This window comes from Musca autumnalis, unplaced genomic scaffold (assembly GCF_047663935.1).
Source record: "Musca autumnalis isolate F117 unplaced genomic scaffold, ASM4766393v1 scaffold_2, whole genome shotgun sequence".
NCBI classification, from domain to species: Eukaryota; Metazoa; Arthropoda; class Insecta; order Diptera; family Muscidae; genus Musca; species Musca autumnalis.
Window position 1 is genome coordinate 233,248,272 of NW_027411755.1, and position 27,946 is coordinate 233,276,217.

Here is a 27,946-nt window from a genome sequence, read left to right on the forward strand (position 1 = left end):
CGGTTTTCATTTTGGCTCCTGTACATCTCGATTTTTTTATACTCCCTTTTTATACCCTCAGCATTTATGTTAACGAGGGTATAACACTTTCATACGGGCAAAATGTGCCTCATCGAAATAATGGTTTTAGACCCCAAGTCTGGCTGGCTGGAGCGCACGATAACTCTCGAACGGATAAACAAGTTCGGTTCAAATTTTGGCTTTCGTAATATTTGCCCCAAACTTAGTTTAAGTTCGAAGATGGGCTATATCGGTCAACTCATTCCGTTACCTCCCCCACAGAAGTTCGAAAATGTTCGGAAAATATGTGCGCACGATAACTCTCGAAGGGAGTAACCTATTTGGTCCATACTTTGCCCATCGTGAAATGTGTACCAGACTTAGATAAGGTTTCAATATTGACTCAATCGGTCCACTCCTCCGGGTACCTCCCACTCAAAATTTCGGAATAGTTCAGTTTAGGGCCATCTCTCGAATCGATTTGATTTTTGTAATAGTTTCATCAGGGGCAAGTCCATACTTCCTGAGAAAATAGCCTGAAAGTTGCGAAAAACCCCTATGGCACCGTGTGAGCTGGTTGGAGCGCAATATAACTCTCGAACGGATCTGCTGATTCGGTCCAGGATTTGGCCTTAGTAATATTTTGTCCAAACATAGTCTAAGTTTGAAGATAAGCCATATCGGTCCACTCCTTCAGGTACCTCCCCCACAAAAGTTCAAAAATGTTCGGAAAAATTGTTCGTACGGTAACTCTTGAAGGGAGTGGCCGAATTGGTCTATACTTTACGCATCCTAATATATCTACCAGATATAGATCAGGTTGAAATATAGACTATATTTGTCCACTCCATCCGGTACCTCCCACACAAAATTTCGAATAAGTAGACTTTAAGACCTGATATCGAATCACTTTGATTTTTGTTGAAGCAACTTGCATTCGCTGCCTCAATTACGATGGTAAAAGTTTTTTAGGGCCAAGTCCATACTTCTTGAGCAAACAGCCCGAAGAGTATAAAAACCCCATATGTTGTGCATGGAGACCCACTTCCATAACGGTCATTTTAGTACCGCCTCCGCAAACCTTTTCATATTTAATCCTAATCAACATTTTTGTCGGTTCAAATGCCCAAAATTTTTAAAACCCCCTAAATTTATACGTATTTTGGGAAAAAATGTTTCAATATACACAGGCTGAGGGTATATCTCTGTCGACAAAGCCGACTGATACTTTTTTTACTTGTTTTCATCTCTCTTTTTTTCCTGCGGAAAAGACGTTTCTCTTCTCTCCTTTTTCCCGATACCTCTCTCTTGCGCTACGCGTTGCAGCTGATTGTAGAGAAGCCCTATATGCCGGATTTTTCTCTTCGGTAGCAGCATGACACTCCTTGTCATACCATGGGTTCCTTGGTGGAGGTCTCTGGAATCCAAGTATGGATTTTGGGGCTGATTGCATGGAGTGGGCTATAATATTCCATTGTGCTGTTATGTTATCGGGAAGAGGAGTGTTTTGATTAAGCAATTGTGCAAGTTGAGTGGAATATGCTGTGTCTATCTGTTGTGATTGCAGCTTACCGATATCCAATTTCCGAATTGTGTATGTTCGTACCTTATTTGCTACGTTTAATCTGGTACGCACCTTTGCTGCAACAAGGTGGTGGTCCGAGTCTATGTTGGCTCCTAGGAATGATAGACGAATGGTTTCCATTATCACAACGTGATCAATTTGATTTTTTGTTTTTTGATCTGGAGTCAGCCAGGTGCCCTTATGAATATCGAGATGCTTTAATCTGGTAGTGCTAACTTCCATGTTTTTTGCCGTTGCGAAGTCTATCAGCCTCATTCCATTGTTCGATGTTTCACTATGGAGACTAAATTTCCCGACTGTTGGGCCAATGATAGTCGCCTTTCCAATTTCAGCATTAAAATCGCCTAGAATAATTTTAATGTCATGGACAGGACAACTGTCATATGTTTCTTTTAGGCGCTCGTAGAATATATCTTTGGTCTGTTCGTCCTTGACTTCGGTTGGAGAATGAGCGTAGACAAAGCTAATGTTGAAGAAATTTGCTTTTATCCGTATTGTAGCAAGTCTTTCATTCACTGGGGTGAAGCTGGAGAATACATGTTTTAAATTCCGACTTACTACAAATCCGCAACCAAACTCATGCTTTGTGTCATGGCAGCTATAATACAGTGCGTCACCTTTAGGTGCTGTTGGGACGCCTTTCCCGATCCATCGCATTTCCTGTATGGCAGTAATATCGGCCTTGTACTTTTCAAGTACATCTTACAATGCGAAGACTGCACCTTCTCTATAAAGAGTACGAACATTCCAGGTGCAGATTCGCAGATCATGGTCCTTAAAACGTTTGCGGGGTTCGTCAACTTTAGAGGGGTTTGTTTTTCTTTTCTTTTGTTTTTTCATGGTAGGCTGTTTTTTTCTAGGGGAGGGTTACTAACCCGATGCCCAAACTCAAGTTTTTAACGTTCTTATGGGTGAACGTCGGTGAACGCGGCAAATGTTAGTTCACTACCTTTAACGGGTGTTAAAGGCAGTTCCCCAGGTGATACCACAGGGAGATCAGTGTCCACTTGAGATGAAAGAGGGACCAAGACACAAAATTCTGTAAAGACCCTAAATACATTCGATCTGTCCGTAGATGAAAGTTCCAATTCAAAATCGGCTGAGGGTATATCTCTGTAGGCAAAGCCGACTGATACTTTTTTTCTTGTTAAAATAAAGAATCTGTTCGTTTCGTGTTCCACATTCAGAAGCTGAGCTTAGCTATCTTTCTATTTTAAAGAACTCCTAATATTCTGGCATCTGGCATTGAAAATAACCCTATTTTGTAAATATAATTTTAAAATGATGCTATTGGCATCGACTAAAAAACATCACATTTCGTTTTTCGGACTCTAACAGTCTTCATCTTACCATTTATTTTTAAAATCTATTTTACTGAAAAGGAATGCTGATATTCAAATGTATTTACTAAAGTAAAATGATAGCTTCACGTTTCGGCACGTCCTAAAAACATTACCTTTACTTGTGTACGTTATCTCAAATACTTGATTTCTATATACATGTGGAAATATATATGGAAATACATATTGAAATATACACCAGTGATACACATATTTCCAATTTTGCATTTTTTTTTTTTTTTAATTTATCCAAATTCAAATTTCCTTACATTACATATTCCTGCATGGAACATCGGAATTCTTGATAGATAGGTTACATTTTCCATTCCGCCTTGGTTAATACATTTTAAATTATATTATTTCTACGTGTATATCCACGTATATACATTATTTATGTCAGTGTGTTAACCACAATTGCAACGAACGAATAAACGAACACATGCCAACGAAATGTGACTTGTATTTGATGGATACATCGTTTTGAACATTAAAAGGATTTTAATTGCAATTTTGTTTAATTCACTTTTACCACACAACGGTTTGCCAGCATAAGTTTGTCAATATGCTACGAATGGTTGACAACATTTTTTGCTTTTGTTTTTTTCTTAACCCAGAAAGTCATTGCCACACGAAATTATTCTGCTACATATTGTGCAATTTTAGTTTTTTTCTTGAAAATTTGTTTTTGCAACTTTTATTTCCACCTATTTTAATTTATTGTTTCTTCTTTCAGACTTGATGGCAAGCATTTACCATTACCACCCTCCATGAATGGCACCCAATGGGGACAGGCAACAATGGCGCGAAATTTAGAACGTAACTGCCCCTCAAATCGTCCTTGCTCGAACATTATCTGTCCGGATCCATTTGATTGTGTTGATTTGTGGAATGAATACGAATGCACGTAAGTATCATTAGGGTCAGTCCGATGAGCGATATCCATACATAGATATGTAGGTATGTATGTGAAGATGTTTGGTTTGAATGCATGTGTCCGAAGTAGCTGGCATATGTATCCAGACCTGCTGCAACAATATATCCATGTGGTTGGTGTGGCAAAAAAACCTTTAGAAATACAATTACAAAACAGAGAACAAAAATGAAATAAAGAAACAAAAACAACGAGATGTTGGAAATGCACAGCAAATGGAAGAAAGCAGAATGATATAACAGCAGTTGCGCCGAGAAATTGGGTTAACATGTAAATATTTTTTTAAAGAGAATGTTTTCTTTTCTTCTTGGGGAAGAAATGTAAGGAAAATGTAATAGAGAAAAACCTATCTGACCAGAATAGTGAAATCACCATATCTATTTAATTAAATGAAAACCTAATGTCCCAATGGGAAATCCTAGCTAAAGCGCACAAGAGGATGTCGAGAGTAGTTGGAGCCCTTTGCATGTCAGGTTCAAATATAACATTACAAAATCAGAGGAGTAGTTAGCGTAAATAAACTGGCTTTAAGCTCAAAGGTTTTGAACTTTAGTTCGAACGAAAATTTATATCTTTTGGATGGGAGGTACTCAAATGAACTGTCACTATATCGGATATCTTCTAGCTTATTTTACACAGACCAGGTCATACCTTAGTCCCTCTTTCATCATAAGTGAACACTGACCTCCCCGTGTTGTCATCTGAGAAACAGCCTTTAACACCCGTTAAAGGTAGTGAACTAACATGTGCTGCACGTTCACCCATAAGAAAGTTAAAAACTTGGGTTGGTGGTTGGTCTAGTAGCGAACTATGAAAAAGCAAAGAAAAACAAACCGCTCTAAAGTCGACGATCCCTGCGAACGTTTTACGGACCATGATCTGCGAATCTGCACCTGATACGTTCGCACTCTTTAAATAGAATGTGCAGTTTACGCATTGATAGATGTTACTGCCGATATTACAGTCATACAGGAAATACGATGGATTGGAAAAGGATTCGCAACAGCACATAGAAGTGACGTACTGTATTACAGCTGCTTGGTATAAAGCATGAGTTTGGTTACGGATTTGTAGTTGGACGGAGTTTAAAACTTTTGGTCTCCAGCTTCACCCCAGGGGACGAAAGATTTTCTACAATACGGAAGAAAGCTAAATTTTGAAACTTCAGCTTTATTTGCGCTCATGCATCCACTGAAGATAACGATATATTTTACGAGCGCTTAGAAGAAACATATGGTCGTTGCCCTGCCCATGACACTGCAATTATTCTAGGCGGTTTTAATGACAAATTTAGAAAGTAGAATATCTTTGGCCCCACAGTCGGAAAATTGAGTTACAACAGTGAAACGTCTAATAATGGATGAAGCTGATCGACTAAGCTGTCTCCAGAGCAAAAAAAAAAAAAAACAAGAAATCAAATTGATTAGGTTGTGATAGATTTAAGCCATTCGTCTAGCGTGTTGGATCTACGATCGTTCTGAGGAGCAAACACAGACTCGGACCACCACCTTGTTGTAGCAATGGTACGACTACGATTTAATGTAAGAAATAAATTATTAATAGACACAACACGGAAGTTGGAGTTTGTGATGTCCAATGCAATATCCGATGCATCGGTAATCTGCAATCACAATATATAGCCACACCATATTCCACTCCACTGCTTTAATTGCTTAATGAAAACACTTCTCGTTCCGATAACATACAAGCACTGTGGCAAAGTATTGTCCACACCATGCAACATTTTATCGGGTGGTATGTTCTCTGGGGGGCTATATAAAAACGTGGATTTTTACCGACCATTCTCAGCAGGAAAATGATGTACCTCCAACGAAGACGAAATAGCAAATCAACCATTTTGGTCATATAATGTGACTAAAATCTTAATCCGAGAATCGGGAGGTACCTTTTATGGGGTTACATCAATACATAGACCTATACCGCCAATTCCTGACAGGAAATACCGCAAATGGGGAGGTAATATTATAAGAGCTATATCAAAACGTGGACCTTTACTGACAAATTTTTGCGGGAATGCTGTACATACACAACGAAGACAACATACCGAATTTTATATATTTCTGTAGGATGAAGCGGCTAAGACCTTCAAAATACCTAAAATCGGAAGCTACTGTTCTGTGGGAGCTATATCAAAACGTTGAGAAAATTTCAGTCATTGCGATGAGATTATTTGCCTAAATCCTTCAAAACACCGAAAATCGGAAGGTGTGGGCTACATCAAAACGTGGACATATACCGATAAACTTCCGGTGGAAAATTTGTTTAGCCCCAAAGAAGACTAAATACCAAATTCCACCCATTTCGTTGAGAAAATGTGGTTGCAACCTTCAAAATAGCGAAATCGAAAGGTAGCGTTCTACAGCAAAACGTGGACCTATTCTTAAAAATTTCTGGGGGAAAGTTTTTGGGGGTTATATGAAGGTGTGGACCTATACTGATAATTCTCTTTTTTTTCAAATGTTTTTTATTTACAATCAGTTTAAAAACAAACTATAAGTAAATTTTATAAATAAAAAAAACTATTTACATATATTACATAGAATGAATTCTAAAAATTCAACAAATTTTGAAGGTATTGATAATATATAATGGATATTGTGTCATAAATTTACATGTATGTACATTGTTTTATTTTAACAAATTAATGTATTGATAATATAATATGGATTTTGTGTCATGTGTTTATATATATTATTTTCTATATGGAAGATCAAGAATATCAAATCGTTTTAGTCGGGATAATTGTTCTGATTCATCTAATAGGATAATGGCAAGTGTATTAACATGGTTACTTAGTCTTTCTAAATAATTAGCTGACAACTGGTTTATTTCCTCTTTAATAGTTGTTATTAGTAAATCTTTATGAAGGTTTTTGTTCGTCATGTACCATGGTGCATTTGTCATCATTCGAAGCATTTTCGATTGGAACCGTTGAAGTATTTCCAAATTGGAATTGCTGGCTGTGAATTCTCTTTTTGAATATTTTATAAAACCATGGCAAACTAAATACCAAATTACAGCCATTTCGGTGGGATATTGATTCCTCAACCATCAAAATACCGAGAATCAGGAGATGGTATCCAATACTAGCAAAGACGACCACAGATCCAATCCCAGAAAAAGGTATTGAGTGTATACTGCCCGGCCAAAGTGAGGTGGAACCAATCCATTCTCCCTACAGGCTATGGTCAACGAAATAATTGGGTCCTAACTAACGTTTTGCTATCATCATGACCGGATAAAAACCAACTAGATTTAAATCGAAATTGTCCATCTGTTTATCGATTATAGAGTAGCCTTCGAAAGCTACTAACTTTCAAAGGAATTCCAATCCATCTCCGAATTTGGTATTCCCGCTCATTCGGTCACATGGATGTATGTGCATACACTTAAGCCTTAAGGAGGTCTGTTGTGCGCTCTAATTCTGGGTCAGGATGAGGTTGGATTTTAGAATGTGAGAATTTATTAATTCCTAAAAATCGACAGGGTGCGCCTTAACTAACTTTTAATGAAAGGTTCTTACACCTGGGAAGTGTTTGCGACTTTACAATGCTCATAAATGAGAAAAATCAAAAAAAAAAAATCGGCGGAGATATTTTCAACTAAATCGTGGTCAAAGTTCACATTTCTTGGATTTTTTTAGGTTTTTACAATTTTGCTTGGAAACCGTAAGTCTTATCGAAATGGGACGAAAGAAAATTCTCTACAACACTTCTTTTAGTCGTATTTCGATAGGATTTGCCGTTTCCAAGCAAAATTCTGAACACCTGAAATAAACCTAAAAATGTGAACTTTGAACTCGATTTATTTTAAAATCCCTCCAGCGACATTTTCTTGTTTCTGGATTTTTCTCATCGCAAAAACATGAGAGAATTTTCACTGCTATAACACTTTTAGTAGTCATATTTCGATAGCACTTGCCATTCACGGTGCTCTTGAAACAATTTTAAATGGAAGGTGCTTACACCTTGGAAGTTTTTGCGGATTCTGAAACTACAATGTTCATAGATGAGAAAAATCAAAAAACAAAAAAAATAGCCGGAGCGCTTTTTAAATAAATCGCGATTTAAGTTGACATTTTTAGGGGTTGTTTAGGTTTTCACGATTTTGCTTAGAAACCGCAAGTCCTATCAAATTGGGACTAAGGAAAATGTTGTAGCTATGAAAATTCTCTACAAGATCGATCTTTGCGATATTTTCGTAGTTTTTACCATTTTGGAGATATAGAAGTTCAAATTGGGACAATGCCTTGACTGTATCGCCCTCTTATAAAACAATGTCATGAAGGGTGCGCCTGAACTAACTTTTGATGAAAACCGCTTACACAGGGAAAGTTTTTGTGAATTCTGGAACAGCAGTGTTCATAGATGAGAAAAATCCAAAAACAAGAAAAAATCGCTGTAGGGATTTTTTAATAAATCGCGGTAAAAACTCAAATTTTTAGGTGTTTTTTAGGTTTTCACGATTTTCTTGAAAACCAATCGAAATGGAGCTAAAGAAAATGTTGTAGTTGTGAAAATTCTCTAGAGGATTGACGTTTATCATTTGTTCCTAGCCTGTACCATTTTTGAGATAAAGAAGCTCAGTTTACATTTTTAGGTTTTTTTGTTAGAGTTTCGCGATTTTGCTTGAATACGGTAAGTCTTATCGATATGGAACCTGAGAAAATCTTAAAGTTGTGAAAAATCTCTGCAAGACTGGCTTAAGTAACTTATCCTAAGTTGTAAAATTTTTTTAGATATATAAGTTTAAGTTGGGAATTTGCAGTCATGACATTGTTTTATAAGGGGGCGATACAGAATTTAATTAAATTTGAATTGTCCCAATTTCAACTTCTATATCTCAAAAACGGTAAAGCCGCCGAGAATACCATAAAGGCCAATCTTGTAGAGAATTTTCATAGCTACAACATTTTCTTCAATCCCATTTTGATAGGACTTGCGGTTTCTAAGCAAAATCGTGAAAACCTAAAAATGTCAACTTAAATCGCGATTTATTTAAAAAGCGCTCCGGCGATTTTTTTTGTTTTTTGATTTTTCTCATCTATAAACATTGTAGTTTCAGAATCCGCAAAAACTTCCGAGGTGTAAGCACCTTCCATTTAAAATTGTTTCAAGAGCACCGTGCATTTCCAAGCAAAATCCTGAATACCTGAAATAAACCTAAAAATGTGAACTTTGGAGGCCATTTGTTTAAAAATACCCCGGAGATTTTTTGTTTTTTTTTTTCTCTCTCTTATATGAACATTGTAGTTTCAGAATCCGCATAAATTTCCCAGGTGTAAGCATCTTTCATTTGAAGTTAGTTAAGGCGTATCCTGTCGATTGTCCTAATTTGGTCGAGTCCTTGTATTATGTCGTTCCCTAGTTCTCAGATTTGTGAAAGCCTGACAATGACGGAGGTAGTGTTCCAACGTTTCGTGGTCCTCTCCTCATGCTCTGCATTCACTGTTTTCTGTGCAACTTATTTTGTGCAGATGCGCTTGTTGCCCCACTGTGAGGATGCCTGTCAGTCTACTAAAGACTTTTTTACTTAGTAATAGTACTTCCTTCGTTTTGTCCTCGATTGGGTTCATAGAATTTCTACCAGACTTAGATGAGGTTCCAATATGGTCTCAATCGGCCTACTCCTTCGGGTACCTCCCACACAAAATGTCGGATAAGTTCAGTTTAGGACCTGCTCTCGATTCGCATTGATTTTTGTTGCAACAACTTGTATTCACTTCCCCCCATACTTCGGTACAAGTTTCATAAGGGGCAAGTCCATACTTCCTTAGAAAATGGCCGAAAATGTGCAAAAAGCTACAAAGCTACTGTCTACACCTTCTGGTTAGAGTTGGGCAATCTCGTTCAATTGAACGATCCGGATCACTGTTCTCGTTCAAAGGCGAATGAGTAACATCATAAAAACCAACGTGTGAAATTAAGTATACGCAGTTTTCTCAAAGAAATTACCGGTGTCCATTGAACGAGATAAAGATCCGGATCGTTCAATTGAACGAGATTGCCCAACTCTACTTCTGGTACCTCTCACACAAAATTTCGGATAAGTTCACTTTAAGACCTGCTCTCGAATCACTTTGATTTTTATTGAAGCTATTTGCATTCGCTACCTCCATTACGATGGTGAAAGTTTTTTCAGGGGCAATTCCATATTTTTTGGGAAAACAGCCCGAAAGGTGAAAAAACCCCAAATTCTCCATATGTGGCGGTCGGATGGCACGATAACTCTCGAACTGTTCAACAGATTTGGTCCAACATTTGGTCCTCGTCATATTACATATATCCAAACTTAGTTTCATGGGGAATACCGGTCCAAAACTTTCGGTACTTCTCCCCAATATTTAAAAAATGTCACTAAAATGCTAGGACGATGTCACTTGAATGGGGCAACCAATTTGGTCCAAACTGTGGATCTCCTAATATTTTATCAACATTTAGTTTAACTTCTAAAATGGCCCATATCGGTCCTCCCTAAGGGCACCTGCCCTACAAAATTCAACATTTTTGTCGGCAAGCTCAAATGTCCAAAAAGGGCCACAAAATTCTGAAGATACCTTAAATACATTCGATCTGTCCGGAAGTGAAAGTTTCGCTTCACATTGGCTGAGGGTATATATCTGTCGGCAAAGCCGACTGACACTTTTTTACTTGTTTGTTCATGACTTTAGCTCTAGACGCGTAGCTTTTAAGGGCTTGGCGTTATCTAGACCTACTGTAGGTTGCTCCCTGGCTTGTTTCGCCAATGAGTTTGCAAATACCCCTAATATTTTGCCGTGCCATGTTGGGAGTAGTTGCTTATAGACTTTATACATTCCAAGACTGTTCTAGATTTCACAGTCTTGTTCGTTATATCTTTAATTGCTGTTTTGCTGTACAAACAAAGTTGTTTGTAAGGCCCTTGTCGGGGTGGTCTTCATTACCCCGCTTATGCAACACGTTCGTTGAACTGTTTGCAGTATCTTCATATTACATTTTTTGCCATAGCTGTCCACCATACACAGCCGCGTATGTTAGGATCGGTATAATTACGCTTCTATATATGCAGTGCAGTGACTAAACCCCCATTTTGAGCCTATTGCCCATCTACAAGTTGACCAACATATTTGGGCTTTGTTAGCCCTTTCCTGAAAATGGTCTTTCCGTTTAATTTTCCTATCCTATTTAATAAAACTGGTTACTCGAAGTTTTCCACTTCGTTTTCCTTGTAAATAGACATAGCTTCGTTCTTTTTCGGGTAAACCTGCCGAAACTCTCGGACTGCTATTTTGAGAATCGTTTTCGCTCTTCTCCGAAGGAGCGACCCAAAATAATCCGAGTTATCGTATTAATCAGTCAAAAGGGCAAACGGACATGGTTAGGTCCAATCAAGTTGTTGGGCTGACCCTTCTGAGTGTTAAAAAATCATTTTTTTCTTTTGCATTTTTTTTCAAAAAAACTTTCCCTACCTTCATTTCCATTTCCTTGTTATCTTTTAACTTCTAACTTCTCCCTTCAAAACCAACTTGGGAAAAAAATCAAGTTTGTTGCCAACTTTAAACTATTCGATTGGTTTTATTCAAGAATTTATTCAATTCAATAGTTAAAACATTTTCTTCTTTTCCTTTGTATTCATTATTCTCCGTTCCGAGTTTCATGCTGATCTCATGCCATTAGTTTTTTTCCTTCTTTCTTTAGCTCTGCCATTTATTAATGAAGGCATTTATGTGTTGTAATCAGATGAATTGACCTTTTTTCTACATGATTTCTTTCATTCCCCACCCTCTACTTTATATTCCATGTTTTACTCTTCTCCTTCGTCACTTTCATGCAACGACTGTTGGTGTCAAGAGGAAATGTTGCGTTTAGAATGAATTGTGGGATTTTAAGTTGTTTAAAAACTGAGTGAAATGCTCTGAAAAAATAAGGAATAAATCGACAAAATGTAGAAGAACGAGAAGAATAACTGGAACGGAAACAATGAAACTGCTGTTGTACAAATTGATTTTTTATCTTTCTGAGCAACAATGAATTAATGAGGAAACTATGTGCACAATGAATGGCGCACAAACAAGCAAAAGGCAACAAATGCACAAGGGGAAACAATCGACTAGGACCAAATGGGTAAAGAAGTTTATGAATAAATTGCTCAATTCAAAATTTAATTAAAATGACGAATTGAGAAAATGAAAGAAAAGTTTATTAGAACAGAAACAGAAGAAATAAATGAAGTTGAAAATTTTCGTAACATTTAATTTGTGGTTGTCGGTTGCCTGTAATTGTTTTCCTTTTCAAGGACTGTTAAAGCTATTACAGTAATATGGTTCCATTCATGGGACAATTCGGGGTATCCAGAAAAAGTTCGCTGGGATCTTTTGAGAACCAAATCAGAAATATGATGAGGAATTTTTGCACAACATTACAAACGTGGATTTTTAGGAAAAAAATCGAGAGAAAACCCACGTTTACATGCCACGACATGATTTGCGAAATTGTTTTTAAAAATTCACTTTTATAGGCCATGGCATGGTATTCAAAATTGTCTTTAAAAATCCACGTTTGTAGGCCATGGCATGGTCTTCAAAATTGTTTTTAAAATCCACGTTTATAAACCATGGCATGGTCTTCAAAATTGTCTTTAAAAATCCATGTTTATAGGCCATGGCATGGTCTTCAAAATTATCTTTAAAAATCTACGTTTATAGGACGTGGCATGGTCTTCAAAACTGTATTTAAAAATCCACGTCATCAAAACTGTCTTTAAAAATCAACGTCTTCAAAACTGTTCTTAAAAATCCATGGAATGGTCTTCAAAATTGTCTTTAAAAATCCACGTCTTCAAAACTGTCTTTAAAATCCATGGGATGATCTTCAAATTTGTCTTTAAAAACCCACGGCGTGGTCTTTAAAATTGTCTTTAAAAATCCACGTCTTCAAAACTGTCTTTAAAATCCATGGGATGATCTTCAAATTTGTCTTTAAAAACCCACGGCATGGTCTTTAAAATTGTCTTTAAGAATCCACGTTTATAGGCCACGGCATGGTCTTTAAAATTGTCTTTAAGAATCCAAGTTTATAGGCCACGGCATGGTCTTCAAAATTGTCTTTAAAAATCCACGATTATAGGCCATGGCGTGGTCATTAGAATTGTCTTTAAAAATCTACGTTTATAGGCCAAGGCATGGTCTTCAAAATTGTCTTTAAAAATCCACGCTTATAGGCCATGGCATGGTCACTAGAATTGTCTTTAAAAATCCACGTTTATAGGACAAGGCATGGTCTTCAAAATTGTTTTTAAAAATCCACGTTTATAGGCCATGGCATGGTCTTCAAAATTGTCTTTAAAAATCCACGCTTATAGGCCATGGCATGGTCACTAGAATTGTCTTTAAAAATCCACGTTTATAGGACAAGGCATGGTCTTCAAAATTGTTTTTAAAAATCCACGTTTATAGGCCATGGCATGGTCTTCAAAATTGTCTTTAAAAATCCACGCTTATAGGCCATGGCATGGTCACTAGAATTGTCTTTAAAAATCCACGTTTATAGGCCATGGCATGGTCTTCAAAATTGTTTTTAAAAATCCACGTTTATAGGCCATAGCATGGTCTTCAAAATTGTCTTTAAAAATCCACGTTTATAGGCCATGGCATGGTCTTCAAAATTGTCTTTAAAAATCCACGTTTATAGGCCATGGCGTGGTCTTCAAAATTGTCTTTAAAAATCCACGTTTATAGGCCATGACATGGTCTTCAAAATTGTCTTTAAAAATCCACGATTATAGGCCATGGCGTGGTCATTAGAATTGTCTTTAAAAATCTACGTTTATAGGCCAAGGCATGGTCTTCAAAATTGTCTTTAAAAATCCACGCTTATAGGCCATGACATGGTCACTAGAATTGTCTTTAAAAATCCACGTTTATAGGACAAGGCATGGTCTTCAAAATTGTTTTTAAAAATCCACGTTTATAGGCCATGGCATGGTCTTCAAAATTGTCTTTAAAAATCCACGCTTATAGGCCATGGCATGGTCACTAGAATTGTCTTTAAAAATCCACGTTTATAGGCCATGGCATGGTCTTCAAAATTGTTTTTAAAAATCCACGTTTATAGGCCATAGCATGGTCTTCAAAATTGTCTTTAAAAATCCACGTTTATAGGCCATGGCATGGTCTTCAAAATTGTCTTTAAAAATCCACGTTTATAGGCCATGGCGTGGTCTTCAAAATTGTCTTTAAAAATCCACGTTTATAGGCCATGACATGGTCTTCAAAATTGTCTTTAAAAATCCATGTTTATAGGCCACGGCATGGTCTTTAAAATTTTCTTTAAGAATCCACGTTTATAGGCCAAGGCATGGTCTTTAAAATTGTCTTTAAGAATCCACGTTTATAGGCCACGGCATGGTCTTTAAAATTGTCTTTAAGAATCCACGATTACAGGCCATGACATCGTCTAAAAAAAAATTTGTTTAAAAATTCACGTTTATGGGCCATGGGATGATCTTCAAAATTGTCTTTAAAAATCCACGATTATAGGCCATGGCGTGGTCATTAGAATTGTCTTTAAAAATCTACGTTTATAGGCCAAGGCATGGTCTTCAAAATTGTCTTTAAAAATCCACGATTATAGGCCATGGCGTGGTCATTAGAATTGTCTTTAAAAATCTACTTTTATAGGCCAAGGCATGGTCTTCAAAATTGTCTTTAAAAATCCACGATTATAGGCCATGGCGTGGTCATTAGAATTGTCTTTAAAAATCTACGTTTATAGGCCAAGACATGGTCTTCAAAATTGTCTTTAAAAATCCACGCTTATAGGCCATGGCATGGTCACTAGAATTGTCTTTAAAAATCCACGTTTATAGGACAAGGCATGGTCTTCAAAATTGTTTTTAAAAATCCACGTTTATAGGCCATGGCATGGTCTTCAAAATTGTCTTTAAAAATCCACGCTTATAGGCCATGGCATGGTCACTAGAATTGTCTTTAAAAATCCACGTTTATAGGCCATGGCATGGTCTTCAAAATTGTTTTTAAAAATCCACGTTTATAGGCCATAGCATGGTCTTCAAAATTGTCTTTAAAAATCCACGCTTATAGGCCATGGCATGGTCACTAGAATTGTCTTTAAAAATCCACGTTTATAGGACAAGGCATGGTCTTCAAAATTGTTTTTAAAAATCCACGTTTATAGGCCATGGCATGGTCTTCAAAATTGTCTTTAAAAATCGACGTTTTAGGCCATGGCATGGTCTTCAAAATTGTCTTTAAAAATCCATGTTTATAGGCTATGGCATGGTCTTCAAAATTGTCGTTAAAAATCCACGTTTATAGGCCACGGCATGGTCTAAAAAATTTTCTTTAAAAATCCATGTTTATAGGCCATGGCATGGTCTTCAAAATTGTCGTTAAAAATCCACGGCATGGTCTAAAAAATTTTCTTTAAAAATCCACGTTTATGTGCCATGGGATGATCTTCAAAATTGTCTTTAAAAATCCATGATTATAGGCAATGGCGTGGTTCTTAGAATTGTCTTTAAAAATCCACGTTTATAGACCAAGGCATGCTCTTCAAAATTGTCTTTAAAAATCCACGTTTATAGACCAAGGCATGCTCTTCAAAATTGTCTTTAAAACTCCACATTTATAGGCCATGGCATGGTCATTAGAATTGTCTTTAAAAATCCACGTTTATAGGCCACAGCATGGTCTTCAAAATTGTCTTTAAAAATCCACGTTTAGGGGCCATGGCATGGTCTTCAAAATTGTCTTTAAAAATCCACGTTTAGAGGCCATGGCATGGTCTTCAAAATTGTTTTTAAAAATCCACGTTTAGAGGCCATGGCATGGTCTTCAAAATTGTTTTTAAAAATCCACGTTTATAGGCCATGGCATGGTCTTCAAAATTGTTTTTAAAAATCCGCGTTTATAGGCCATGGCATGGTCTTCAAAACTGCCTTTAAAAATCCACGTTTATAGGCCATGGCATGGTCTTCAAAACTGCCTTTACAAATCCACGTTTATAGATCATGGCATGGTCTTCAAAATTGTCTTAAAAATCCACGTTTATAGGCCATGGCATGGTCTTCAAAACTGTCTTTAAAAATCCACGTTTATAGGCCATGGCATGGTCTTCAAAACTGCCTTTACAAATCCACGTTTATAGATCATGGCATGGTCTTCAAAATTGTCTTAAAAATCCACGTTTATAGGCCATGGCATGGTCTTCAAAACTGCCTTTACAAATCCACGTTTATAGATCATGGCATGGTCTTCAAAATTGTCTTTAAAAATCCACGCTTATAGGCCATGGCATGGTCACTAGAATTGTCTTTAAAAATCCACGTTTATAGGACAAGGCATGGTCTTCAAAATTGTTTTTAAAAATCCACGTTTATAGGCCATGGCATGGTCTTCAAAATTGTCTTTAAAAATCCACGCTTATAGGCCATGGCATGGTCACTAGAATTGTCTTTAAAAATCCACGTTTATAGGCCATGGCATGGTCTTCAAAATTGTTTTTAAAAATCCACGTTTATAGGCCATAGCATGGTCTTCAAAATTGTCTTTAAAAATCCACGCTTATAGGCCATGGCATGGTCACTAGAATTGTCTTTAAAAATCCACGTTTATAGGACAAGGCATGGTCTTCAAAATTGTTTTTAAAAATCCACGTTTATAGGCCATGGCATGGTCTTCAAAATTGTCTTTAAAAATCGACGTTTTAGGCCATGGCATGGTCTTCAAAATTGTCTTTAAAAATCCATGTTTATAGGCTATGGCATGGTCTTCAAAATTGTCGTTAAAAATCCACGTTTATAGGCCACGGCATGGTCTAAAAAATTTTCTTTAAAAATCCATGTTTATAGGCCATGGCATGGTCTTCAAAATTGTCGTTAAAAATCCACGTTTATAGGCCATGGCATGGTCTAAAAAATTTTCTTTAAAAATCCACGTTTATGTGCCATGGGATGATCTTCAAAATTGTCTTTAAAAATCCATGATTATAGGCAATGGCGTGGTTCTTAGAATTGTCTTTAAAAATCCACGTTTATAGACCAAGGCATGCTCTTCAAAATTGTCTTTAAAAATCCACGTTTATAGACCAAGGCATGCTCTTCAAAATTGTCTTTAAAACTCCACATTTATAGGCCATGGCATGGTCATTAGAATTGTCTTTAAAAATCCACGTTTATAGGCCACAGCATGGTCTTCAAAATTGTCTTTAAAAATCCACGTTTAGGGGCCATGGCATGGTCTTCAAAATTGTCTTTAAAAATCCACGTTTAGAGGCCATGGCATGGTCTTCAAAATTGTTTTTAAAAATCCACGTTTAGAGGCCATGGCATGGTCTTCAAAATTGTTTTTAAAAATCCACGTTTATAGGCCATGGCATGGTCTTCAAAATTGTTTTTAAAAATCCGCGTTTATAGGCCATGGCATGGTCTTCAAAACTGCCTTTAAAAATCCACGTTTATAGGCCATGGCATGGTCTTCAAAACTGCCTTTACAAATCCACGTTTATAGATCATGGCATGGTCTTCAAAATTGTCTTAAAAATCCACGTTTATAGGCCATGGCATGGTCTTCAAAACTGTCTTTAAAAATCCACGTTTATAGGACATGGCATGATCTTCAAAATTGTCCTTAAAAATCCACGTTTGTAGGCCACAGCATGGGCTTCAAAATTGTCTTTAAAAATCCACTTCTGTAGGCCACGGCATGGTCTTCAAAATTGTCTTTAATAATCCGCGTTTATAGGCAATGGCTTGATCTTCAAAATTGTCTTTAAAAATCCACGTTTATAGGCTACGCCATGGTCTTCAAAATTGCCTTTAAAAATCCACGTTTAAAGACCATGGCGTGGCCTTCAAAATTGTGTTTAAAAATCCACGTTTATAGGCCACGTCATGGTCTTCAAAATTAACATTTTAGACGAACCTTTAACGAAAATTAAATATATCACCGCACTAAGCCTGAGTCGCCTTCCCTCTGTTGTCATTACCCGAGAAAATTGTCGATTATTTATTTCACAACAACCCAGAACTTTCACAACATATTACAAAATCTTCTGTAGTGGTGATGATGATATTAATATCCAAAAGGTATTTAATTTTCCCTTTGAGTCATAATCTTTGAACACAATGTGCATGTATGCACACATACATGTCAGTGCATAGGTATATCTGTAGCTATGTTGTATGTGTAATCAATATGCCAGAAAATGCTATGTGAAAACTATTAATTGTTTATAAGTCATCGAAAGCAATTTCATTGCAGCTTCTTATAAATGTAAAGACATCCAAATTTAATCATAGTCACAAAGTGTGTGCAAGGCACACACACACACTCTCTTGCAAATGCATCCAAGTAGCCTGCCTGTATTGTTGCAAGGCAACTTCCTTGAGTAATGACAGTGCCAGTGTTTACCATATGTGTGTGTGTGGTACATGTGTACATGGCACAGTTGTGTAGTAAGGCATATTTGAAAAGTTGCCTTTCTCTTGTCAAGAATGTACACACATACAGCGACAATATCGCCCTGAATGTATGCTTAACGACAGCCATCATGTTGCCATTGTCAAATATTGAGCAGATAAACACTAAGTGATGAGATATTAATACACTATCGCACCGTCGTCTATTTCCGTTCAGGAGTTTACACAATCATACACGAGAGAGCTCACACACACATTTATGCATCGTTTTGCATAAATGAGTAGTGAGCAAATGAGTTTCCATAAGTAAACGTTTGATGGTAGGCAAAAGTGTATACACCCACTTTCTAGCTTGCCAACATCTCCATATATGCACATGATGCTGGAAGGAAAACGTTATCAGTTCTACTTATATCATGACGTTTCCTTGTATAACACAGTTGTTACAATTGTCAAATCGTTGTTGGTGGCAACATTTATGTATTTTCCTAAATACACGTACACTCACACACACATTTGCATTTGTGGTACGTAGCTTGCTCAAATATACAATTACATTTAGACATAACACATTAACTGCTTTCTGCAGATGTATGTATGTGTGGGGGTGTGTACGAATGAACTAGTAGCAGAATGTTAATGTGTGTGGGTATTTCTGGGATGAATGAACGTAAACTTGACTACATTTTAAATGAACCATAATGAGAGCACAGTGATTTGATGAAGGCCCCTAAATGACAGTACCGAGATTGGTAATAATCTTTTATAAGGGTAATCAATTTGAAATTTACACTTGTCATATTCGTGTACTAAGAACTTTAGGGGTGTTATGAGACTGAATTTATGTTTTGCCATAACAGGTATTTTTAATTAGTGAGGTGTTATGGGATGGAATATTTACATGCAGTGTGAATAATATAAAGAAATGGATAAAAAGGTCAAAAGCAGGAAGAGGAAATGTTAGTCCATGGCTGTAGGTCACAGTATAGGCTTCAAAATGTCTTCAAACAAACACGTTTCTACCCCATGACATGGGCTTAAAATAACTTTTAAAATTCACGTTTGAGTGTCACAGAATGGGCTTCAATATTGTCTTTAAAAAACCACGTTTTTAGGGCACTGAATGGGTTTTTAAATTGTCTTTAAAATCCAAGTTTATAAATCACAACATTCGCTAAAATAGTGTGTTTAAAAATCGACATTCTAAGACACAGAATGAGCTTTAAATTTGTCTTTAAAATCCAAGTTTGTAGGTCACAGCATGGACTTAAAAATTGTCTTTAAAATCCACGTTTATAGGACACAGAATGGGCCATAGCATGGACTTCAAAATTGTCTTTAAAAATCTACGTTTATAGGGCGCAGAATGGACTTTAAAATTGTATTTAAAATCCAAGTTTATAGGCCATAGCTTGGGCTTCAAAATAGTATTAAAAAATCCACGTTTGTAGGCCACAGAATGGGATTCAAAATTGTCGTTGAAAATCCACGATTATAGGCGACAGAATGGGATTCAAAATTGTCGTTAAAAATCCACGATTATAGGCGACAGAATGGGATTCAAAATTGTCGTTAAAAATTCACGTTTATAGGCCACACAATGGGATTCACAATTGTTTTAAAAAATCCACGTTTATCGAGCATGCTATGAGATTCAAAATTATCTTTAAAAATCCATGTTTGTAGGCCACAGCATGGACTTAAAAATTGTCTTTAAAAATCCACGTTTGTAGGCCACAGCAAGGGATTCAAAACTGACGTTAAGAATCCACGTTTATAGGCCACACAATGGGATTCAAAATTGTTTTAAAAAATCCACGTTTATCGACGAGATTCAAAATTGTTTTAAAAAATCCACGTTTATCGACGAGATTCAAAATTGTTTTAAAAAATCCACGTTTATCGACGAGATTCAAAATTGTTTTAAAAAATCCACGTTTATCGACGAGATTCAAAATTGTTTTAAAAAATCCACGTTTATCGACGAGATTCAAAATTGTTTTAAAAAATCCACGTTTATCGACGAGATTCAAAATTGTTTTAAAAAATCCACGTTTATCGACGAGATTCAAAATTGTTTTAAAAAATCCACGTTTATCGACGAGATTCAAAATTGTTTTAAAAAATCCACGTTTATCGACGAGATTCAAAATTGTTTTAAAAAATCCACGTTTATCGACGAGATTCAAAATTGTTTTAAAAAATCCACGTTTATCGACGAGATTCAAAATTGTTTTAAAAAATCCACGTTTATCGACGAGATTCAAAATTGTTTTAAAAAATCCACGTTTATCGACGAGATTCAAAATTGTTTTAAAAAATCCACGTTTATCGACGAGATTCAAAATTGTTTTAAAAAATCCACGTTTATCGACGAGATTCAAAATTGTTTTAAAAAATCCACGTTTATCGACGAGATTCAAAATTGTTTTAAAAAATCCACGTTTATCTACGAGATTCAAAATTGTTTTAAAAAATCCACGTTTATCGACGAGATTCAAAATTGTTTTAAAAAATCCACGTTTATCGACGAGATTCAAAATTGTTTTAAAAAATCCACGTTTATCGACGAGATTCAAAATTGTTTTAAAAAATCCACGTTTATCGACGAGTTCAAAATTGTTTAAAAAAATCCACGTTTATCGACGAGATTCAAAGTTGTTTTAGTTAAGTTTCACATTTATCGATGAGATTCAAAATTGTTTTAAAAAATTCACGTTTATCGATGAGATTCAAAATTGTTTTAAAAAATCCACGTTTATCGACAGAGATTCAAAATTGTTTACGAGATTCAAAATTGTTTAAAAAAATCCACGTTTATCGACGAGATTCAAAATTGTTTTAAAAAAATCACATTTATCGATGAGATTCAAAATTGTTTTAAAAAATTCACGTTTATCGATGAGATTCAAAATTGTTTTAAAAAATCCACGTTTATCGACAGAGATTCAAAATTGTTTTAAAAAATTCACGTTTATCGACGAGATTCAAAATTGTTTTAAAAAATCCACGTTTATCGACGAGATTCAAAATTGTTTTAAAAAATCCACGTTTATCGACGAGATTCAAAATTGTTTTAAAAAATCCACGTTTATCGACGAGATTCAAAACTGTTTTAAAAAATCCACGTTTATCGACGAGATTCAAAATTGTTTTAAAAAATCCACGTTTATCGACGAGATTCAAAATTGTTTTAAAAAATCCACGTTTATCGACGAGTTCAAAATTGTTTTAAAAAATCCACGTTTATCGACGAGATTCCAAATTGTTTTAAAAAATCCACGTTTATCGACGAGATTCAAAATTGTTTAAAAAAATCCACGTTTATCGACGAGATTCAAAATTGTTTTAAAAAATTCACATTTATAGATGAGATTCAAAATTGTTTTAAAAAATTCACGTTTATCGATGAGATTCAAAATTGTTTTAAAAAATCCACGTTTATCGACAGAGATTCAAAATTGTTTTAAAAAATTCACATTTATAGATGAGATTCAAAATTGTTTTAAAAAATTCACGTTTATCGATGAGATTCAAAATTGTTTTAAAAAATCCACGTTTATCGACAGAGATTCAAAATTGTTTTAAAAAATCCACGTTTATCGACGAGATTCAAAATTGTTTTAAAAAATCCACGTTTATCGACGAGATTCAAAATTGTTTTAAAAAATCCACGTTTATCGACGAGATTCAAAATTGTTTTAAAAAATCCACGTTTATCGACGAGATTCAAAATTGTTTTAAAAAATCCACGTTTATCGACGAGATTCAAAATTGTTTTAAAAAATCCACGTTTATCGACGAGATTCAAAATTGTTTTAAAAAATCCACGTTTATCGACGAGATTCAAAATTGTTTTAAAAAATCCACGTTTATCGACGAGATTCAAAATTGTTTTAAAAAATCCACGTTTATCGACGAGATTCAAAATTGTTTTAAAAAATCCACGTTTATCGACGAGATTCAAAATTGTTTTAAAAAATCCACGTTTATCGACGAGATTCAAAATTGTTTTAAAAAATCCACGTTTATCGACGAGATTCAAAATTGTTTTAAAAAATCCACGTTTATCGACGAGATTCAAAATTGTTTTAAAAAATCCACGTTTATCGACGAGATTCAAAATTGTTTTAAAAAATCCACGTTTATCGACGAGATTCAAAATTGTTTTAAAAAATCCACGTTTATCGACGAGATTCAAAATTGTTTTAAAAAATCCACGTTTATCGACGAGATTCAAAATTGTTTTAAAAATCCACGTTTATCGACGAGATTCAAAATTGTTTTAAAAAATCCACGTTTATCGACGAGATTCAAAATTGTTTTAAAAAATCCACGTTTATCGACGAGATTCAAAATTGTTTTAAAAAATCCACGTTTATCGACGAGATTCAAAATTGTTTTAAAAAATCCACGTTTATCGACGAGATTCAAAATTGTTTTAAAAAATCCACGTTTATCGACGAGATTCAAAATTGTTTTAAAAAATCCACGTTTATCGACGAGATTCAAAATTGTTTTAAAAAATCCACGTTTGTAGGCCACAGAATGGGCTTAAAAATTGTCTTTAAAAATCCACGTTTATAGGACGCAGAATGGGCTTTAAAATTGTCTTTAAAAATTCACGTTTATAGGACGCAGAATGGGCTTTAAAATTGTATTTAAAATCCAACTTTATAGGCCATAGCTTGGGCTTCAAAATAGTATTAAAAAATCCACGTTTATAGGCCACACAATGGGATTCACAATTGTTTTAAAAATCCACGTTTATCGAGCATGCTATGAGATTCAAAATTATCTTTCAAAATCCACGTTTGTAGGCCACAGCATGAGATTAAAAATTGTCTTTAAAAATCCACGTTTGTAGGCCACAGAATGGGCTTAAAAATTGTCTTTAAAAATCCACGTTTTTAGGCGCCGCATGGGTTTGAAAATTGTCTTTAAAAATCCACGTTTTTAGGCCACAGCATGGGCTTGAAAATTGTTTTTAAAAATCCACGTTTTAGGCACCGCATGGCCTTGAAAATTGTCTTTAAAAATCCACGTTTGTAGGCCACAGCATGGGCTTAAAAATTGTCTTTAAAAATCCACGTTTGTAGGCCACAGCATGGGCTTAAAATTGTCTTTAAAAATCCACGTTTGTAGGCCACAGCATGGGCTTAAAAATTGTCTTTAAAAATCCACGTTTGTAGGCCACAGCATGGGCTTAAAATTGTCTTTAAAAATCCACGTTTGTAGGCCACAGCATGGGCTTAAAAATTGTCTTTAAAAATCCACGTTTGTAGGCCACAGCATGGGCTTAAAATTGTCTTTAAAAATCCACGTTTGTAGGCCACAGCATGGGCTTAAAAATTGTCTTTAAAAATCCACGTTTGTAGGCCACAGCATGGGCTTAAAAATTGTCTTTAAAAATCCACGTTTGTAGGCCACAGCATGGGCTTAAAAATTGTCTTTAAAAATCCACGTTTGTAGGCCACAGCATGGGCTTAAAATTGTCTTTAAAAATCCACGTTTGTAGGCCACAGCATGGGCTTAAAATTGTCTTTAAAAATCCACGTTTGTAGGCCACAGCATGGGCTTAAAAAATGTCTTTAAAAATCCACGTTTGTAGGCCACAGCATGGGCTTAAAAAATGTCTTTAAAAATCCACGTTTGTAGGCCACAGCATGGGCTTAAAAATTGTCTTTAAAAATCCACGTTTGTAGGCCACAGCATGGGCTTAAAATTGTCTTTAAAAATCCACGTTTGTAGGCCACAGCATGGGCTTAAAAATTGTCTTTAAAAATCCACGTTTGCAGGCCACAGCATGGGCTTAAAAATTGTCTTTAAAAATACACGTTTGTAGGCCACAGCATGGGCTTAAAATTTGTCTTTAAAAATCCACGTTTGTAGGCCACAGCATGGGCTTAAAAATTGACTTTAAAAATCCACATAGGTAGGCCGCAGCATCGGCTGCAAAATTTTCTTTAAAAATCCACGTTATTGGTCCACGTCATGGGCTTAAAAATTCTACATAAAAATTCAGTTGAAGTTGTCTTAAATAATCCACGTTTCTGGTCCATATCATGGGCTTTAAACTTGTCTTTAAAAATTACTCTTTCTCTGCCAGTTAATTTTCCCCGATATCAGTTTTAAACAAATCCCCGTCCTCAACCCTTTATTCAAAACACTGTCCATCAATTTATTAAATTATATACCCATGGAGTGTCAGCCTTTGGTTTCAATAGCTTCATCTTCATCTTTGTTGCAAAGACAAGTCCTTAACTATGTCAAGACTTAAAGGAAAGGCTATTGAACATGAGCATGAATGAGTAGACATTATCAAATTGTCATGCCCGAAGATAAAGTAGTTGTAGTGTAAAGGAATGGAAAAAACGGGGATGAGGGTGTTGAACACTAAACTACATGAACATGCACAAACAAGAATACCATTAGGGGGAAAACATTTTCCACATCATTAGTTATGTCAAATGCAACAAATGTTCATGATGATCATCATCACCAGCAACGCGGCAATGGCAACGATACTAAAACGCAACAGGAACCAAGTCAATGTAAAAGGGAGCAGCAGTACTTGCAGCTGTGGATAGATATTGCAAATAGTGGAACAGTATTAAACAAGTTGCAGTCAATTGTATTGCACAAATCGTGTTGCATGATATCAGCCAGGCAAACAGTTTTGAAAAAAAAAAAACAACAATCGAAAAATAGATGGATGCCGTTGCAACGTGGCAACATAGAAGAAGGAAAAAAATGGAAAACAACTGTGAAATATTGGAAATTTTATACTTAAATGGGGCCATGTCAAATGAAAAGAATAATCATCGAACAACGACGTGCTGCTGTAGATAATGATGCTGTTGCTGCTGCTACTGCCACTGATGCCAATGCTTGCAATGACGATGGTGATGATGATGATGCGGAAACAAATACAACCATACAAACTGGTAATGTGAATATCCATACAACAATATTACGCATCCAATTGAACTGTTTCAAATTTGAAAATTAATCATTTTTGCTTCATGAATCATGGCAAGGACATCAATGATGATGACGATGCTGCCGTTCATATTGTTGTTGCAAAAATACAAACTGGGTTATATGTACGTATGGATGTTTGTGTGAACACGAGAGATGCATAAACAATTTCATATTTTCGAAATTAATCATATTTGATTTATGCACAGGAAAGTGGCAAAAATATCAAAGCAAAATGAAAATTTATTTTCTGAACAAATGAAACGAAACGAAACAAGACAAACAAGGAAGATGAATTGCATTAAATTCGATTAAACAATTAGAAACTGTATAGTGCTACAATAACAATTAAGCAATTTAATATAATTTAATTTATCACAGCATTTAGGCATTGGAACTAAATATTAAACTTATCAAAAGGGAAATATTAAAATAAAATAATGACTATACATATTAATGATATAAACAAGGATTTTTAGAGACAATTTTGGAGCCCATACTGTAGCCTACAAACCTGGATTTTTAAAGACAAATTTTAATTCAAGAGGCTACAAACGTAGATTTTTAAAAACAATTTCTAAAGACTATTTTAAACTGTAAACTGCTGTCTACAATTACAATCTTGGATTTTTAAAGACAATTTTATGGTCTATGCTACGGGCTGCAAATGTGGATTTTCAAAGGCAATTGTGAAGTCCATTCTGTGAACTACAATGTGGATTTTCAATGACCATTTTGAAGCCAATGCTGTGGTCTACAAACGTGGATTTTGAAGGCAATTTTGTAGCTCATGCAGTGGTCTACAAAAGAGGATTTTTAAAGACAATCCTGAAGCCCATGCTGTGGCCTACAAACGTGGATTTTTAAAAGAAATTGCAGCTTATGTTGTGGCCACAAACGTGGATTTTTAAAGACAATTTTGAAGCGAATGTAGCGCCCTACAAACGTAGATATTCAAATTAATTTTAAAGCCCAGGTTGTGACCTACAAACGTGTATTTTTAAAGACAGTTTTAATACTCATGCTAAAACCTATAAACGTAGATTTTCAAAGTAAATTTTGAAGCCAATGTGTGGCCTACAATCATAGATTTTTAAAGACAATTTTGAAAACCACACTATGGTACATAAATGTGTTTTTAAAGACAATTGAGAAGGCCATGCTGCGGCCTATAATAGTGCATTTTTAACGACAATTTTAAAGGCCGTTCTGTGGCCTATAAACATGGGTTTTTAAAGACAATATTGAAGCACAATCTCTGGCCTAAAAACGTAGATTTTTAAGTACGATTTAAAAGCCCATTCTGTGGCATACAAACGTGGATTTTTAAAGACAATATTAAAGCCCCATCTCTGGCCTGTAAACGTGGATTTTTAAATACAATTTAGAAGCCCGTTCTGTGGCCTTTAAACGTGGATTTTTAAAAACAATTTAGAAGCCCATTCTGTGATCTTTAAACGTGGATTTTTAAATACAATTTAGAAGCCCGTTCTGTGGCCTTTAAACGTGGATTTTTAAAAACAATTTAGAAGCCCATTCTGTGATCTTTAAACGTGGATTTTTAAATACAATTTAGAAGCCCATTCTGTGATTTTAAAACGTGGATTTTTAAATACAATTTAGAAGCCCATTCTGTGGCCTATAAACGTGGATTTTTTAAGACAATTTTGAAACCCTCGCTGTTGCCTACAAACGTGGATTTTTAAAGACAATTTTGAAACCCTCGCTGTGGCCTTCAAACGTGGATTTTTAATGGTAATTTTGAAGCCCATGCAGTGGCCTACAAAAGTAGATTTTTAAAGACAATTTTGAAGCCCATGTAGTGACGTGCAAACGTCGATTTAAAAAAAAATTTAAAAAGATATTATGGCCTACAAACGTGGATTTTTAAAGAAATTTTGAAGCCTATACTGTGGCCTACAATCATTTTTTACAGACAATTTTGAAGTCTATGCTGTGGCATATAAACCTGGTTTTTTAATAACAGTTTTGAAGCCCAAGCTGTGGCCTACAAACGTGGATTTATAAAGACAATTTTGAAGCCCAAGCTGTGGCTTACAAACGTGAATTTATAAAGACAATTTTGAAGCCCGTATATTTAAAAGAAAATTTTGATGCCGGAGCTGTGGCCTACAAACGTGGATTTTTGAAGGCAATTTTGAAGCCCATGCTGTCGCCTGTAAACGTAGATGTTTAAAAAACATTTTGCAGCCTACGTTGTGGACACAAACGTGATTTTTAAAGACAATTTTAAAACCCGTGCTGTTGCCTAGGAAAGTGCATTTTTAAAACCAATTTTGAAGCATTGGCTTGTGACCTACATGCTTGGATTTTAAGACAATTTTAAGGCCCATTTTGTTTTTATACCCTCCACCATAGTATGGAGGGTATATTAAGTTTGTCATTTCGTTTGTAACACATCGAACTAATCATTTGCGACCCTATAAAATATATATATTCTTGATCAGGATAAAATTCTAAGACGATCTAGCCATGCCCGTCCGTCCGTCTGTTGTAATCACTCTAGCGTCCGCAATAATTGAGATAGAGTGCTGAAATTTTGCACTCGAGGGTCTTTTTTTCATAGGCAAGTTCGAAGATGGGCTATATTGGTCCACTCTTTGGTATAGCCCCCATATAACGGTACCTCCGGATTTGAGGTATTTTGAC

The 27,946-nt window shown here is 35.6% G+C and overlaps 1 protein-coding gene across 1 annotated transcript in view; it reads left to right on the top strand.

Moving 5' to 3' along the window:
* CadN2 (Cadherin-N2) overlaps nt 1-27,946 on the top strand; it is a 421,364-nt gene that overhangs the window by 350,119 nt on the left and 43,299 nt on the right. The window contains exon 9 of the mRNA XM_073971018.1: nt 3,659-3,829. Coding sequence (XP_073827119.1) covers nt 3,659-3,829 — 171 coding nt within the window. The remainder of the gene's footprint in view (nt 1-3,658; nt 3,830-27,946) is intronic.